A 17,011-nucleotide genomic window follows, 5' to 3' on the forward strand; every position below is an offset into this window, starting at 1 on the left:
AGAATGAATCAATTTTAGAAACACTGGAGTAAATGGATAAAGTATGCAACAGAAATGAGATCTAATGTGATAGCAGAAATATGCATAGAAAAAAACAACTGAAATGTGGAAAATGGTTAATCTTTGCAAAAATTGTATTATGATACGTATAATCCCCTACATCCCCCATTTCTTCATTGTTTTATCCCTCTTTCACCTGTTGGTTTTTCCACTGTAAAGATACAACATATTCCCTGAATGTATTTAGTTTATTACTACTGTTAATCAAAAGCCGAAAACATTGTTCAACAAGATGTAGAGAATGTTTTGACATATTTTACCTTTAAGTATATATTTTTTTATTTTCACAATTTTTCTTACACAACAATTTGGATTGTGATTATGTGAAAGTGATTATGTGTAATTTTGTAAGTGCATGCTTTTGTGGTATTGAAATAATTTATAATTACAATATGAATCACATTATTACAGTATCACATGTTCTGATTAAACAATGTCATTTACAGAAGGAAAACTTACAAATCCTCTTCATTATTAATTATAATATTAAAAAAAAAAAAAAAGAGCAGGTCAAACACATGAACAGCATGTCAGCAAGGTCTTGACCACTGCCTATAACACAGAACCCTAACAAAGACTGTCTTTTGTTTACCTATTGCATGTAAAGTTTCAGTGACAAAAACACCTCAGTGTGCTTATATAACAAAACTGTTGTGGATTATAATAATCTCTCTTTTTTTTTAGCTTTCATTTCATCATCAATAATATGACAGCAAATAATGTTTAATTTAATGAACGAGGTTATGGTCAGACATTAAAATGAACGCAAATCAATTCATGCAGCTCAATCCCTTTAGGGAAAGACCTGATATATTTGATCCCAACCATCCAGCCGAAATGTGTGTTAAGGAACAAATATTTATTTACAACACATAAATTAACGAAACCAAACCAAAGTTTGAAAATGAAATCAATCATAGAAGTGACAATCATAGGTTCTATCAGTCTTGACATAATCCTAACCCTTAGAGGATGTCCTTATACTCAAATCTTAAAATAGTCCAGTCGAATTTGGTCTCATCATTGGCTAGAAAAATGTCTATTAGATAATTATATCACATTTACCAAAACTCAAATGTAAATCAAATATCATTTTGGAATCATTTGGAAAGTACATATTGACCCTAGTGGAAATTAAGATATTATATTAAAATTAAAAAAAGATTATATCAGCCTAAAGATTTCTGCAAGCAAACTGTATCATTTAGCTCTCCAGATGGCTGGAAACATTTAAAACTGCTGATGAAGATATAATTTAAGGAAGTGAGATGCCAACATCACTAAGTATCATTAACGATACAAATTCAACAAAACAAACTATAACCAGAACATATTAATTTTCATCTTGTTCATGTTAAAAATCTGTTCATTTTAAATTATTATAGGAACATAGAAAGATTCATGACATAACTTTAAAATAATAAAATCATCAAAAAAAAAAAAGTAATCATAAGAGTGATCCTACACTCACCAGCCACTTTATTATTAGCTACATTGGTTACCATGGTTCTAAACTCATTGTCCATTCGCTCCACTTACCACCTATTGGCACTTTGTAGTTCTACAATTACACAGTGTAGGCCATCTTTGCAAACTTTGTTACCCCTTTCACCCTGTTCTTCAATGGTAAGCACCCTCAAAGGACAACCACAGAGCATGTATTATTTTGGTGGTGGATTATTCTCAGTGTAGCAGTGACACAGATGTGGTGGTGTCATAATAGTGTGTGTTGACTTGATGCATGTGGATCAGACACAGCCAGGCTTCTGGAGTTTTTACACATTTTCCTCTCACTGTCAAATTTATTTGACCATCCTAACCTGCTGCACAGTTTGTGTTTGTCATCCTTTAGTCCTATTTCAGTTGATACAGGATATCTCACACAGGAAGCTGTTGGCTGGATATTTTTTGGTCGTAGACTATTCTGTCCAGTGGTGGCAATTTAAAAAACACTGCTGTGTCTCATCCACTCATACAAGCGCAACACACTCTTCACACCTGGCATTAACATGCATCCTGGGTGATCTGTTCATAAGTGACCAGCACATAGTACAGGAGTGAATGGGGTAAAATGAGTCTTGAGGTTCCAATCACTCAAACCATATCTGGAGGTGGTCAGAGACACATATGACCAAATTATTTTTGTAATGTGAGCGCCAAAGTATTTCAACGTGTCTCCAACTTCAATCAAGAACCACCTGCACCAACTGCGTCACTGCCCCAGGCCAGGTTTTTCAAATCAACAATGAAGTTTCAAGCCGTAAGTTGTGTATGAGTGTTTTCATACATGGGCCAACACAGCTTGTGCTCTGACTCACAGACTGAAACATGCCTCTTATTCTTCGTTTGTTTCACAATGATCCAAAAAATATATTTTATTTCAATCTGCCTAAATATGTTTGAAAAGATACGGTTCAAGGTTCAATGTGCCATGTTTATTATACTTCTAGAACAAAATTTCTGTTTTATCCCACCCACAGGATCTGTTGGATAAAGACCGTGGAGAAAAGGGAATATGCAGAGAAACAGATGGATTGCAATGTGTAATTTTAGATCTACAAAGTGGTCCTATATGGTCAATGAAGTTGATAAAATTGACAATGAGTATTTACAATGTAGGTTAAACAATCACACCATACTCATCCTGTTTAATCTTAATGACAATGAAATATAATTCTAACTTTAACTATATTTCTGACTCATTACCAAAGAAACCAATCATACACAGTAAACACAAGAAATATACATCTTTTGAGTTTGTAAACAAATTTCAATTCCATCATAAGCATAATGAAAAAAAAAGTTTTAAAAGTAAAACCCTCATGACATTATTTCCATTAAGATAATAAAAAATGCAAACAAAAAACCCAATAATAACCAATATTATCAGAACTATGTGATAAAAAAAAACGTTTTCCTGCATTTGTTACCCATTATGTGACTGCTGTTAGACACTGATTTCCCAGTCTGTGTGTATATCCAAATTCAAATCAGTTAGTGTTAGCATGGCTCGCTCTGGTTCAAACTGAAATTGGACTCTGGTCTCCCCTGCAGCTATAGTGTGATTAAAAAGATTGGAAAAATATCTAAAGTCAGAAAATGTCATTAAATGCAGTAAAATAAATATAAATAAATAGTACAGCATAAATAGATACTATATAAAAAGAATCCCTTCAGGCTGGGTTTGATGGCTACAATACAATCAAGTCTCACCTGACTTTAGTGTAGGTTGCCCATTAACTCTTTTCTGACCCAGAATGACTACTGAGTCCAGCTTGTCATCTGATGTAAACAAGCCTTCTTCATCTGCACAGCTGGATATAGAAAAATAAAGTGAAATTACCCCACAACCTCCACAGAATAAATGATGATCATATATTGTTGCTGTTGGAACAAAACCTCTAACTTCAAAATAGCAACTTTGCAGAAAATGGGAAAAATACCTGTAACTTGCAACATAAATGAATGCATTAATGCATAAATTAATTCTGATAAATCTAAACATCAGCTAGTAGCTTTGACATAACTCAACTTGAAATATTCTTCAAATTAAATTTTAGAACAGGGATTTGTCATGACAGCAACATTACACTTTACAATATGTTATCAACCCTTAATTTCCAAACTTGTGGCTAGAGCATTTTGAGGACCATTAAAAGTGTGGACACAAACAGGTTTTCTGTGATGATTTACAGTAACATACATATATTTAACATTTAGACATATGCAGACTACTTTAAAAAAAAAAAAAAGGTTACAGGCTGGTTGACAGGCTCCAACTAAGTCAGAATGCAGCCAGAAAAAGAAAGTCTGACGATATTACTCTGATCTCAGTTTGCTTGCCCTGGCTTCCAGTTCTGCACTGACTACAATGTCTTATTTGTGGCATTCTTATGTCACTAATCTGTTTAAGTATTATAACTCAGTCCAGACCACTTTGCTTAATGAGCCAAGCTTTCTGCTTATTCCTAGGATAAGTTACAGCTCAGCTGGTGGAAGTTAAGTAGTTCTGAAACAGAATTCCAGCAAATGCATTTCAAGTCCACTTAGATGTTTTGTTAACTTTAGATGAGCCGAAATGATTAGTTTGTGGGCTTTTAAACAAAAACTTTTCAATGTTTCTTACATAACAGAATAATACTGACATTCCTTAAAAATGTTCAAAAAAGAACACTAGCTGTCCCCAAAATTTTAATGGGCAGTATATGTAAGTAATTAATTATAGCGTTGTTCACTGATACAGTACATTACAATATATAAAAAGAGTAGGGCTTCACCTGCTTATAATCCTGCCAGACTGCATGGTGAATTTACGCATTAAAAACATCTTTTTGTCTCTATAGCTGTAAGTGTGTCCATCATCCAGGTACAGTACACCTTCAGCATTGCCCTACAGAGACATGTCCAGATTAGGTCAGGAGTAAAGAGTAAAGACTGGATAAAACTGACATTTAACTTCCTCTGGTTATAGGGCATGCTATAAAAAAAGGCAGAAACAGAACTTTTTTTTTGCCTTGGAAATAAAGCAGTATTTAACTGTGAAATTATTATTTCATCTGGGTTACATAGATCAACATTGCATGAATTAATAAATTCATTCATTCATTTCTGTAACTACTATATGCTATTCAGGGTCTTGGTGAGTCCAAGGAACACACCACAAACCGGGAGCCACTCCATCACACATGAACACCATCATGTGTTTTGGAATGTGGGAGGAAACCAAACTACCCAGAGTAAACTCACAAAGACACGGGGGGTACACGACATACTCCTCACCCGAGGTGAGGCTTGAACCCACAACCCCAGTATTTTTGTATTTATTTTCTTTTCAAAGATGTTATCACAATTGTTATAGTTTTAAATAGATATATTAACATTGTTTTTTAATACTTTAGTGCAAATGAATTATGTTAACTCACACCTAATCTCACAACATATCTCCCTAACCACTTCCAGCAAAATAAACAATGTGTACTTAATGGCCGTTCTGAAATGAAATAAATGAAGCATGGCTGTTGACTTTTGCACAATACTGTTTATGATAATCAGACTCATCACCTTTGAGTCCAGGGCTACTGTGAGAGTAAAGGGATGCAGCTGGAGTTCAGCTGTGCAGGAGCCACTGCCTGTTCTCCTGGACACCACTGTTCCTCCACGCTGGAACAAAGGCACCTAGAATGGATGAGAAAGCACACATACTGAAGAACAACTCCGGCAACTACTGCAAATAGATGATTCTGGTTTAAAACACAAAAATTAATATATACTGGTAATTTGGTCATTTCTCACCATCTCCAAAGTCACAGGAAGAATTAAGGTCCCACCTCCTTTGTGCTGTTCACCACTGCTTACATTATACCACAGCTAAAACACAAAAACAAGCACTGTTTGCTCTGGCAGCCTTTATGTGCACAGCAATGCAAAATGCATTTATTGTTTATAAAGAGTATCACTAAACTTTAAGCTGACCTCATTTAGTCCTGGCAGTAAAACCTCTATCTCTGTAACTCCTGGGTCAGTCACAGGGCAGGCCAGTAGAGAACTGCCTGAAAGAATAAATTCTGCATTAATTTAAATAAAAACAAAACAATAAGTAAATGTATTACACACAAGTATAAGAATCCTGAAAATAATTTTAGCATTCGGAATATTCTGACTTTGTCGTATTTACCAATCATATACTGGTGATCCACATTAAAGGTTTCTGCCTCCTTGAGGAACTCCACCCATAAAGGTCTGTAATACATTAGAAGGAATGTCATTGGCACATAAAACCTACACTTTATGTAAAATTTGTGGACACCAGCTCATCCAACATCTTGTTTGAAAGTATTAGGAAGTAGTTTATTGGTCTTTGCTTCTTTAGCTTCTATCATTCTAAAATTTAGATTAGTTTTTCATTAAAATCACTCCAACTCATCCAAAAGATACTGGGTGATGTCTTATTACATCAGAGAATGTAGTTTCACTGCTCCTCAGCCCAGTGCTTGTGGGATATATACCCCTCTAGCCCACACTAGGCACTGAACACAATGACATTTAACTCAGATGCTACATGCTTTTCTAAGGATATTGTAAAATCTCTGTCTAAAACTGAATGTTCACAGCCATAGTAAATGCAACCAAATGTCACAGATTATAAAAGACATCAACAAACATTTAGATATTTTGTTTGTCTGCAGTCAAAAGTGCAATCCAATTTAGACTGTTGTACCTGATTGGGGGCAAGGCTGAGGTACTGGCTAGGTGAAAAAGAGTGTACCAATAGGGCATTAAACAGTATCTCTGCTTGATTGCTGATCGCACTGCTGCAGTTACAGCATCCCCAAACAGCCACGGCTCACGCCTCTTTGTATATTTAGCCGAGTGGCCTCTAAAGAAGGGCTGCAGAGCCCCCGCCTGGTACCAGCGCACAAGCAGCTCAGGGTCAGGGTCCTGCGAAAAGCCTCCTACATCAGCTACACACAAAAACACACAACAGCATATACTTCTGGTTCTTACTGTTATAATTCCATCAAGTGGGGGGAAACAGGACAAAACAAAAAACTGTGTTGGATTTTTATGTTCAACTTGCTCTAACACACCTACCTAACAAGCAGGACTGTACAAATATTCAGCCTTCCAAGACAAAAGTATGAGTTCATTACTGTATATTACTGTTATTAAAAATGACAAACTAAATAGATAAAAAAAGAGCTTCTTACCCCTGTTTAATTTAGTTTAAACCTCTGGAACTCTGTATTGATTACAACATCTTGCGTATGACATTTAAAGCCATTAATGGCCTGGTTACAGAATATCTTGCCAATCTCTAGAAATATTATAGCCCATTCAGACCAGTCCACTAAGCCAGGCTTACTGCAAACTCTGAGGATCTCTTACAGCTCAGCTGGTAACAGATATGTCTCTTACATAGTTCAAAAACCATGAGTAGTTTTGCAGGGAATATTAGCAAAGAAAGTTCAGTAGGTCTTATAAAGGAAGATTTAAACAAATTAATGTAGAAAACCATATGCCAAATATATTTGTGCCTTTTTCTATAGTTTTATTCTTCTGATGGCATTTTGTTTGTAAATGTTTTTTAACAATTTGTTTCAATATTTGAGACTTTGAAATTATGTACAACATGCTCAATAAATAAAACAAATAACAGAAAGGAGCCTAGAGTTCTAAGGCTGGACTTACCCCCACAAAAGTGTATTCCAGTAATACTCAAAGACAACAGCATTGGAATCGAGATCTTCAAATACTCCCAGGAAGCAACATTGTCCCCTGTCCATACTGCCCCTGTCAAAGGAATGTACAGATCAGTACAGTGTTTTGTATGCTTGTTAACAAGGATAGTGTTATAGTGGGTTGTAGTATATCCTGCAGATCTTGGCTTACCCAATCTTTGAGTCCCGGCAAAGAAGGAGCGGGTAAGGACAAATGGTCTCTCTAGACCACCAGAGCGAGATATTAAACCCTCAAAGGTAGCCATGTGCTTTGAAGAGAATATTTTAGCTTTATTTGTGGTGATACCTCGTAATGTACAAAATGCATACAGCTTTTAGTGAAGCGCTAACCTGGAAGAAACCATAGAGGTTGTGTAAGTCTCTGTGCTCCCAGCCTCCGTCGTGTACAGCATCTTTGGGCATTGTCTGCTCAGGCCCATTGAAAACTGAGGGTTCATTCATGTCATTCCACACAAACAAGGACTCTGTAGACCCCTAATGAGCACAAGCATTAAACAGGGGTCACCAATGGAACATAACATAAAAAATATTCCCTTATGTTAATTAACTCCATAACACTGTTGAACTATTTCTTTCTCACTCACTTTATACTTGTCGAGAGAAAACTGGCTGGCATACCATGCTCTTGTCCTGGAACTACTAAAGTCCAGGTAGCAAGAATCTCCTAAAGACACACAGCATTACATACAATTAACTTGAGAATTTCCCATCTGCATAGCTGATTATACAATACGTAGGTTTAAATTCTGACAAGGAACATTTACAGAACAAATTATAGAGAGATAAACCAACACTCAACTTCTACATTAGTGCCCTGGGTGTCTATCAAGAGAATTTAACACCAGAGCATGCTTTCTTCTGCTTCTCGGAGCAGATTGGTGTTATACTCTGCATCTGTTACTAAAGGCAATATACCTGGCCAACACGTTCCATGGTATTCACCACCATCTCTGTCCTTCACAAAATGTCCACCATCTTTGGCCGCGCGGAAAAAAGGCCAATCAGGGTCAGCTTTAATATGAGGATCACTGATAACCACCAACTAAAATAAAACAGAACAAAATAAGGCTGAAAAAACAGAGTTAGTTCAATAATATGCATGAAATATATTAATAATATCCATGATTAATAATCCTAGATCTAATAAATCTGAAGCAAGGAGAGTTTAACTGAACATAAATCTAACCTGTCTTTTCTTTCTCTGCAGATGAAGCTGCATGTCCACTGGGTTGGGGAAGAGCTTGGAGTCCCAAGTGAAATAGCGCTTCCCCTCTGTGTGTTCTATGTCCAGCCAAATCACATCATAAGGAATGTGATGAAGGTCAAAGCCAGCATCCACAGCTTTCACATCTTCCTCATCCTCATAGTTCCAGCGACACTGATGATAACCCAGAGAAAAGAGAGGGGGCAGTGCCTGGTATCCTATCAACAGAAAAAAAAAGGGGACTGAAATAATTCATTTTTATGAACAGATTTTCTAAGGACTCAAATTTTAAATTTAAATATTCACTGAAAATCACTGCCTAACTGAAGAGGAGCTACCTGTCACCTTTTCCCTGTCTCGTGTTTTCCTACTCTGTTTTGTCTGTTTCTATGCCATGTGCCAACAGAGTTGTTTGTTTTGGACCCTTGTCTCCGCCCTCTCGTCAGTGTCTCCACCTGTGTCTCTTCTGTGGTCCTGCCCCTCAGGTGTTCCTTGTTTGTCCTTTTGGTGTATATATAGTCCCTTTGTTTCAGTATCGGGGCGGCACGGTGGTGCAGCAGGTAGTGTCGTGGTCACACAGCTTCAGGGACTTGGAGGTTGTGGGTTTGAGCTCCACTCGGGGTGACTGTCTGTGAGGAGTTTGGTGTGTTCTCCCCGTGTCCGTGTGGGTTTTCTCTGGGTGCTCCGGTTTCCTCCCATGGTCTAAAAACACAAGTTGGTAGGTGGATTGGTGACTCCGTATGTGTCCGTATGTGTGAGTGTGTGTTGCCCTGTGAAGGACTGGCACCCCCTCCAGGATGTTTTCCCACCTTGTGCCCAATGATTCCAGGTAGGCTCTGGACCCGCCGCGACCCTGAACTGGATAAGCACAGTTTCAGTATCCTTTGTCTGGTCTTGTGTGTGGATATGTGTTTCCGTGTCTCAGTGTACCCTGGTTTATGGCTGTTTCCTGTCTGTATTCCATCTGTCCTGCTCGTGTTTGTTTTCTCTGATTTTGCTTTTGTTTTGTTAATAAAGTTCCTTGCGTGTGTGTGTCCGCCTCCTTGTGTTCCCTGCCCAGCCATGACACTACCGTAAGAATCCAAGAGAATGTTCCCACTAGGAAATATCCAGTCAGTCTCTGATCATACTTAAAATTACTGTCCAGTAAAAAAGATGTTCTTCATTCAGCCAAAAATATTTTGCATCCAGTATTTGCTTCTTTATTTTTTTGCACTGATGTAATACAGCTAAACATTATAAACATAGCACAAAAAATAAGGAAAATCATGTTTTTCTTTGTTGTAACAATGCTTCTTGGCAATAAATCTTATACCAGAAAGCCTGTTAATATCCCTTTTTGAGAGGACTTGGCAAATCTTTCATGGGCGCAACCCACATACTCAGCTCTACTGCTCATCCCACAAATGCATGTTCCTTACAAATATGGCACAATTTAAAAGGGAAATTAAGCATTATTACAAAAAAGCATTGTTACAAAGTATTGAAATCTACCAAACACAAATTTTCTTACTTTTTGTGCTATGTTTAAGTTTATATCCATTAATCAACACTGTCCAAACTGCATTCCTAAGTCACCAAACATTTGCTTCAAACCATCTTGAGTTGTTAAGTAATTTTATAGTTTTGACACTGTAACTGTGATAACTGCATATTAATTATTGTGGAAATCAAATGTGTAAAAAAAAAATACCTGTAAGCTGAGCATACTGGATGAATACTTCTGCTGGCGAGGGTCCCAGGAATATAAAGCAATCAATTTGTCCACTCTCTGACACCCAGCTCACATAAGTTTCAGGACTGACCCTGCTCCTCTTCACTGGTGGACCATTATCTCTTAGCTAGAAAACACCAGTAATCATCATATATAGCAGATATAATCACAAAAGGAACTTCATGTTTTTGATGTTTTTGTTTATTAAAGAGGATATTGAGCACTAATGTTATTAATCAGGAAAATATATACATTTCTGCTCTCCTTTCTTGTATCTTGTGACTTATACTGGTTTTCTAGAATAAATAGATGGAATGGTTACCTGTTCATGCTTTGAATACTGGAGATCTACCAGAGTCTCTGATGCATTTAGCCAAAACACACCAAGTGTTCTGTCTGGTTTATGAGCTAACAAAAGAGGAACAGAGCCATAAAGCCCCAGTCTGTTGCCAATCTCGTAGGCAAATACATCCAGGTTGTATAATCGGTATGGTTCACTGCCTCTGTAAAACAGACACAGTTTAACACAGTTTTCCTGGTTATTCCTATTCTACAATGTATTCATGAATCATATTTTTTAGATATGGAAATTCATTAGCTTAAAATTCTGAATTAGTTGTAGTCGATGAACAAGAACATTAATGCCCAACTCTACCTGGTGTCCTTCAACTGGAGAGAATCAGCATGCTCAGGGAGACCATACGCATGGGTATAACCATGCAGGCTCAAGTCAATACCCACTGAACAGGGTCCTATATGATGAAGACTGTTAGTAATTTATGGCTTTATTTTTGTAATGCTTCAAACTGAAAAAAGTGAATCACGATAACACAAGGCAGACATACCATTTGCCTTTATATCTTGAAACTGTTGAAAAGTCTCTTTCCAGAGGCCCAACGTATCTTCTCTATCCTGGAAAAACAAAATACAATCTTTGAACAACAGCAAAAGATAAGCACATTTTTACATAAGAAAGCTGCTTATACGTGTAAATATATGTTATATTAAAGAATAACTGAAAACTCACCTGATGTGACCTTGAGGGTGGCCTGCAAAATGTCAAGACAGTCTTAATTTATTTAATCAAAATACTAAGAAAAGCATACTATTTTTTCCTCTTTTTCAAACTTTACATTGTTTTTGCTTTTTTAAAATAATTTTTAACATTATGTCTAGTATATGATAAAATAACTAAAAGACAGGACACTGAAAGTTTAGATTTAACTTCTGAGCATCTTCAATTGTATTTTTACTTAAAATGTAGAGAACAGTAGATGTGGGTCATTCCTAAATAGTCCTAATTCCTAAATGCCTGTAAACTTTGTTTTTCAAAGCATTCCTCTAGAACCATGCATTACAAAAGTTTTTTTTCTGAATATAAACACTATGCCGGACATATAGTTTTTTTTTATGACAGTGACAATACCCAGTTCTGGATTATTTAAAATTCTTGGGGAATACATTATTTTTCATTCATGCAACATTTTCTAGTTACCTTGTTGGATCCTGCAGTGTCTCAAAGAATAGTCTGCCTCTTGGATTGAATGTGACAATCACCTCTTTCTCACAAAGGACCTCTAGGCAGAAAGGAGAAGCCTGGACCTGGACCTGCAGCTTTCCTGGGCCCCAGGTTAGACACACACAGCCAGTTCTCCTCCACTCAATTCTCAACCTGCCATAGATATAAGAGTCATGAGAAGAATTTCTATTAAGAAAAGACAAACAACAAAGCATGGGTGACATTCCTTTATTAAACATGTATTAAAGGAGATACTGTCATGTACAATTTTGGACTTACGGCTCATATTTTGGTTCTCCAACCAACACATTTGCAACCTTAAAGCGATGTTTAATTGGCTGCAGCTCATCGACTGTTACTCTGATAGTTCCATTTTCAATCGCCCATATTTGGAGAAGCAAACGTTCCTGTTAGATGTAGAGAGACAATACCACTCAGGTGTCTATATCACTAGTAACCTGCATATCCTAATTATTGTAATTATACACAGGACAAGATGCAAAATTTCCAAAGCCAATATATTAGAGCTTCACATAAGGCACACCCACTCTCTTCCTACCTGCAACCACAACATTCCTGTAATCATTTAATATGGTCTATATAAATTCTAATGCTTTTCACAGGTGTCATCATGTAGGTGCCTCCCTTCCTCTGTGTTTCACGGAATTACGCTCACTACACCTCCAGAAGGCTGAACATCCCAGACCCACCCTTCCTTCAAGCTAGCATTATAGCCCTAACATACCCTTAACCATCGACAACTGTAAATCCACACTGGCCTTCCTAGTGACTAAGGCTGTACCAAGCCCCAATGACACCATTAATGCATGCTGAGTGCCACCAGTTGCATGTAAACTTTACTTAATACATCACTGGCAGCTACAATAACACAACACAGCTCCCGACTCATCTGTCTTGTCCTTAAGCTAATTCAGTTTCTTCCTTTCAAAAGCTTCATATACTGCATCCTCAAATGGAATAGCTAGTTTATTTCATAGAATTATCTGTTTACTTTCAGAGTACAACACCATGTCGGGCCTCAGTGATGTTTTTTACCTATATCTGTCAGCAATTTCCAGTCACACACTTCACCCTATCTACCAATATTTAAATCCTGAACACGCACCTGACCCTTTACCCCTCACGCACAAACCTAACCACTATATTAATACAACCACTCTGCTGTCCAAAGCACCTGATTAATAGTCCTCACCAGTACGGCCTTTAGGCCCACAACTTGCTCTGTATCATTTAGTACTGCACTGTACCATCTACCTAAACTCTTCTCTCCAGTACAGAAGTGACAAGATTTCCCACACAAAGTTTCCTTTAACTATCGATAAACTTCTATATCCTGTTCGGTTTAACTTTCAGCCTAGCCCACCTAAGGTTTTCATTTATCTTTCGCAGCAACCGCTGTGTGCAAGGCACAGTAGTGGTAAGGTCCAAGTCCGTGAATGCTCTAACTGGGGGGTGGTGAGAACCGATATGGAACATCTACCTGCCTACGATCCACTCTGAGGTCCTCATTGATGAATCTGGTGCCAGATCATGCCGCAATGTTCCAAACAACCAGGAAAGCCAGAAACTCCCAACTTTTGTATTTATGTTTTGGCTGGTATATGCACTTTCTGGTATGCAGCCAGTCTCTGTGCTATCATACCGAAGACAATCTTACCATCCATATTAAAAAGACTTATAGGAAACTGTTTTATACCCACAGCATCCTTCTGAGCTTCAGGTCAAAATACTCAGTGCTGGTTAAATGTCAAGCAAAAGGGTATGAAGCACCCCAAGAATGTGTTCTGGAATCATGCAGCATTAAATGCTATTGAAAACCTCATTAATGTAACTGAGGCTCAATACAATCTAATTCTCACAACAAGAGTAGAGGCAGTTAGTGGAGTAAATAGGAAAAAAAAACAACAACTCTGTATTCATAACCATTATTTCTTAAGCATTGACAAATCTTAGCCCACACTGTATATGCCATTTCATAAATGGCCTTTGTTTGCATTAAACGTAAAATTAAAGACTGTGGCACATATATAACATGTTCTGCTATATTCCATAGTTGTGGAATTCAGAGAAATACCTTGGAGTGGGCTTCATATAGTTCTAAACTCGCTCCTCTTTCAGTCAGCACTAAAGTGTCGAGCAAGGCACAGTACTGCAGCTCAGGTTTGCTTCTCTGTCGTCTGTTGAAAAGTGTCAGTTATTTCATTGCTCAGTCAAGAAATTTATTGATCATTAAATCATTATCAAATGAATCAGCTTTTGCAGTGCATTACAACTTTAATCAACTTTAGGAAAGACTTAACTCTAAGAATGCCAATTTTATGAATGTTTCCCAAATGCCTCCTTAATCTCCAAAATTATGTATGAGTTTTCTGCATCTGCACAAGAGGCACCACAAGTCAAAACCTGAAGCACTAATTAACATATATTTTTACATTATTATACCACAAAATTATAATTAGACATTTTTTAAATAAATAAATATTTACATTACTGGTATTAAACAAAATATACAGAACATTACACTCGTGAGTCCGATACTCAGGAAAAGGATTCAGGTACATTGTCACTAAATGTACAAACAGTGTAAATGTAACTTTAAAAGTACAGCACTGGTTTTTAGAATATAGTTTTGTGCCATGAAGTTACAAAATATTCTGTTCTCCAGTGGGAGAGGTGAATATTTATACATTTGTATTATTTACCTGTGTAATATATAAGAACAAGTCCTGTAGATTAAATGGGGCTTATGGAACCAATACAACATTAAAATCTACAATTAATAAATATGGTATTATGTTCCCTAACTATAAGGTACTTAATATGTACCCTTGAGTGAATATGTACCATCACTGTGACAGTAAATGGTACCACCACACTGACATTTTTCTGAGTGCACCTTTTGCATATAAAGCCTATAAACAGGCATACAATTAACCCTTAATTTGTCAGTCCGGTATTAGCTCAAATGGAATTTTACCCAGGATGAACTCAACAAAGTTCAACAAATAAAGAGACTATGCAGAAATGGGAGGAGATTGTACAGCCATCATGTTCAGCACCATTGCCAGGCTTAATCTTGGTTACATATTTGTGTAAACCATTAGTCTGTCCATTTGATTGGTTAAGTGATATAACAAGCTTAGTATGCCATTTTGCTATTTCTTAACAAAGAAAATGGGTATTAATTTACTGCTGCTACTACTACTACACTTGAGAAAAAAAAGCATTTACTTGAATTTGTTTCGTTTTTGGTTAAATTATTAAACGATTAATTTCACATGAATGAAATTACTTAAACATTGGAATAAAATGAAACACTATGCATTTATATATAATTTATATATATTTTCAAACACACACACACACACACACATTTTACATATATATATATATATATATATATATATATATATATATATATATACACATATATTGTGTGTGTGTGTTTGAAAATATATATAAATGCATAGTGTTTCATTTATATATATGATTTTCCACTATATATGCACGTCCCAAAATAATGAACCTTCCATATATATCGACATTCATTCCATATACAGGGTGGGTCCTTTATATGGATACACCTTATTAAAATGTGAATGGTTGGTGATATTCACTTCCTGTTTGTGGCACATTAGTATATCGTATAATATAGTATATTAGTGGTGAGCATGGTGGCCATTTTGGATCCAACTTTTGTTTTGTCAATGAGAAGAGGGTCATGCGACACGTCAAACTTATTGGGAATTTCACAAGAAAAACAATGGCGTGCTTGGTTTTAATGTAATTTTATTCTTTCATGAGTTATTTACAAGTTTCTCTTTGTTTAAAGCCATTGACATGTCGCAGAGGTTAACATGTGAGGAGTGGATAGAAATTGTGTTGATGTCTGGTGAATGCAGTAACCGGGTCATTGCAGCAGATTTCAATGCAAGACACCCTACGAGAACATCCATCTCCCATGCTACAGTTAGCAAACTGCTTGCCATGTTTCGTGAAACTGGTTCAGTGTTGGATTTGCCAAAATGTGGACGCATGAAAACTGTCACTAATGAAGAAACATCAGTGGCTGCCCTAGCTTTATTCAGCAAGAGCCCACAGTGTAGCACTTGCCGCATGTCACTGGAGAGTGATTGTGCCGGATATTAGCTACTCACAAATGGCACCCTTACAAACTCCAGCTGCTGCAGCATCTCAACGAGGATGACCCAGATCGGCGCGCTGAATTTGCAGAATGGGCAAAACAAAAATTGGAACAGGAGCCTCAGTTTACACAGAAGATTTTGTTCAGTGATGAGGCAAACTTTTATGTGAATGGTGAAGTTAACAAAACAAAACCACTGCTATTGGTCTGACACTAGCCCTGATTGGATAGATCCCTCCAAGACTTTTGGAACAAAATATTGATGGTGTGGTGAGGTATATGGAGTACAAAGATAGTGGGGCCATTCTTCATCAATGGAAACCTCAAGGCCACTGGATATGTGAAATTGCTACATGATGATGTGTTTCCCTCTTTATGCACTGAAGCTGGTACGTTCCCTGAGTTTTTCCAGCAAGATGGTGTACCACCACATTATGGGTGTCAGGCCCGAGCATTCCTAGATGAACAGTTTCCTGGAAAGTGGATTGGTCATTGTGGGCCAGTTAAATGGCACCCAAGGTCTCCCAATCTGACCCCTGAAAATGTTTTGGCCTAAGTATTTGTAACTTTATTAATAAAGACAGAACTTAATAACATACATGTTTATATAAACTTAACGGAATTTATTAAAATAATTAAAGGTACTGAAGATGAGAATATTACCCTGTGGACAGTTCAGTAATTCTGAGACAGCAGGAAGTTCTAAAAGTTTAGAGAGTGATGGTTGGACGGACAGCTTACTTGTAAAACGAGATGTGCTTGCTGCTTTTAAACTTTCCTTTACCCTCGTCGTCTGGCACGACACTGAAAGGCAGAGGTAAACATTACACACCATTTATAATCATAAATAAACGGCCAAATGCGTAGCCCAAGACGAACATAGACACCGGAAATGTTTCGGAGAGAGCAAAATAAAAGCTTTATACTGCAGCTTGTGCAGAACAGCAAAAATGCATTTCTTCCTTTCGTTTAATGTTTACAGCACTATAAAGCATCTAATACCTCTGCGGTTCCTCTGCTGAAACACTCATCGCAACGCAAGCCTCCGCCATTCTGACTGAGCTGCAGCAAGGACTTCGGCTGTGAGCACGGTTTTGCCCTCAGCAGAACT

At 37.1% G+C, this 17,011-nt stretch overlaps 1 protein-coding gene across 2 annotated transcripts; it reads right to left on the reverse strand.

The window, feature by feature from the left end:
• Nucleotides 1-347: 347 nt before the first annotated feature.
• Nucleotides 348-16,952, reverse strand: ganc (glucosidase, alpha; neutral C). Of its 2 annotated transcripts, XM_066670038.1 has the most exons (24): nt 16,903-16,952; nt 16,642-16,704; nt 13,831-13,933; nt 12,015-12,142; nt 11,712-11,888; nt 11,244-11,265; nt 11,062-11,128; nt 10,872-10,968; nt 10,539-10,719; nt 10,196-10,343; nt 8,485-8,720; nt 8,214-8,340; nt 7,883-7,962; nt 7,629-7,772; nt 7,450-7,546; nt 7,249-7,350; nt 6,278-6,521; nt 5,735-5,799; nt 5,533-5,609; nt 5,353-5,427; nt 5,122-5,235; nt 4,338-4,450; nt 3,274-3,374; nt 348-3,114 (listed from the first exon to the last, which is right to left on the reverse strand). In XM_066670038.1, exons 1-24 carry the CDS (start codon nt 16,950-16,952, stop codon nt 3,008-3,010), a joined length of 2,718 nt encoding a protein of 905 aa, XP_066526135.1. In that variant the 3' UTR covers nt 348-3,007. The 2 variants fall into 2 exon arrangements, with proteins under 2 accessions (XP_066526135.1, XP_066526133.1); XM_066670036.1 differs by having other exon boundaries at nt 7,249-7,546.
• Nucleotides 16,953-17,011: the final 59 nt, after the last annotated feature.

This window comes from Hoplias malabaricus, chromosome 1, assembly GCF_029633855.1.
Source record: "Hoplias malabaricus isolate fHopMal1 chromosome 1, fHopMal1.hap1, whole genome shotgun sequence".
Taxonomy (NCBI): domain Eukaryota; kingdom Metazoa; phylum Chordata; class Actinopteri; order Characiformes; family Erythrinidae; genus Hoplias; species Hoplias malabaricus.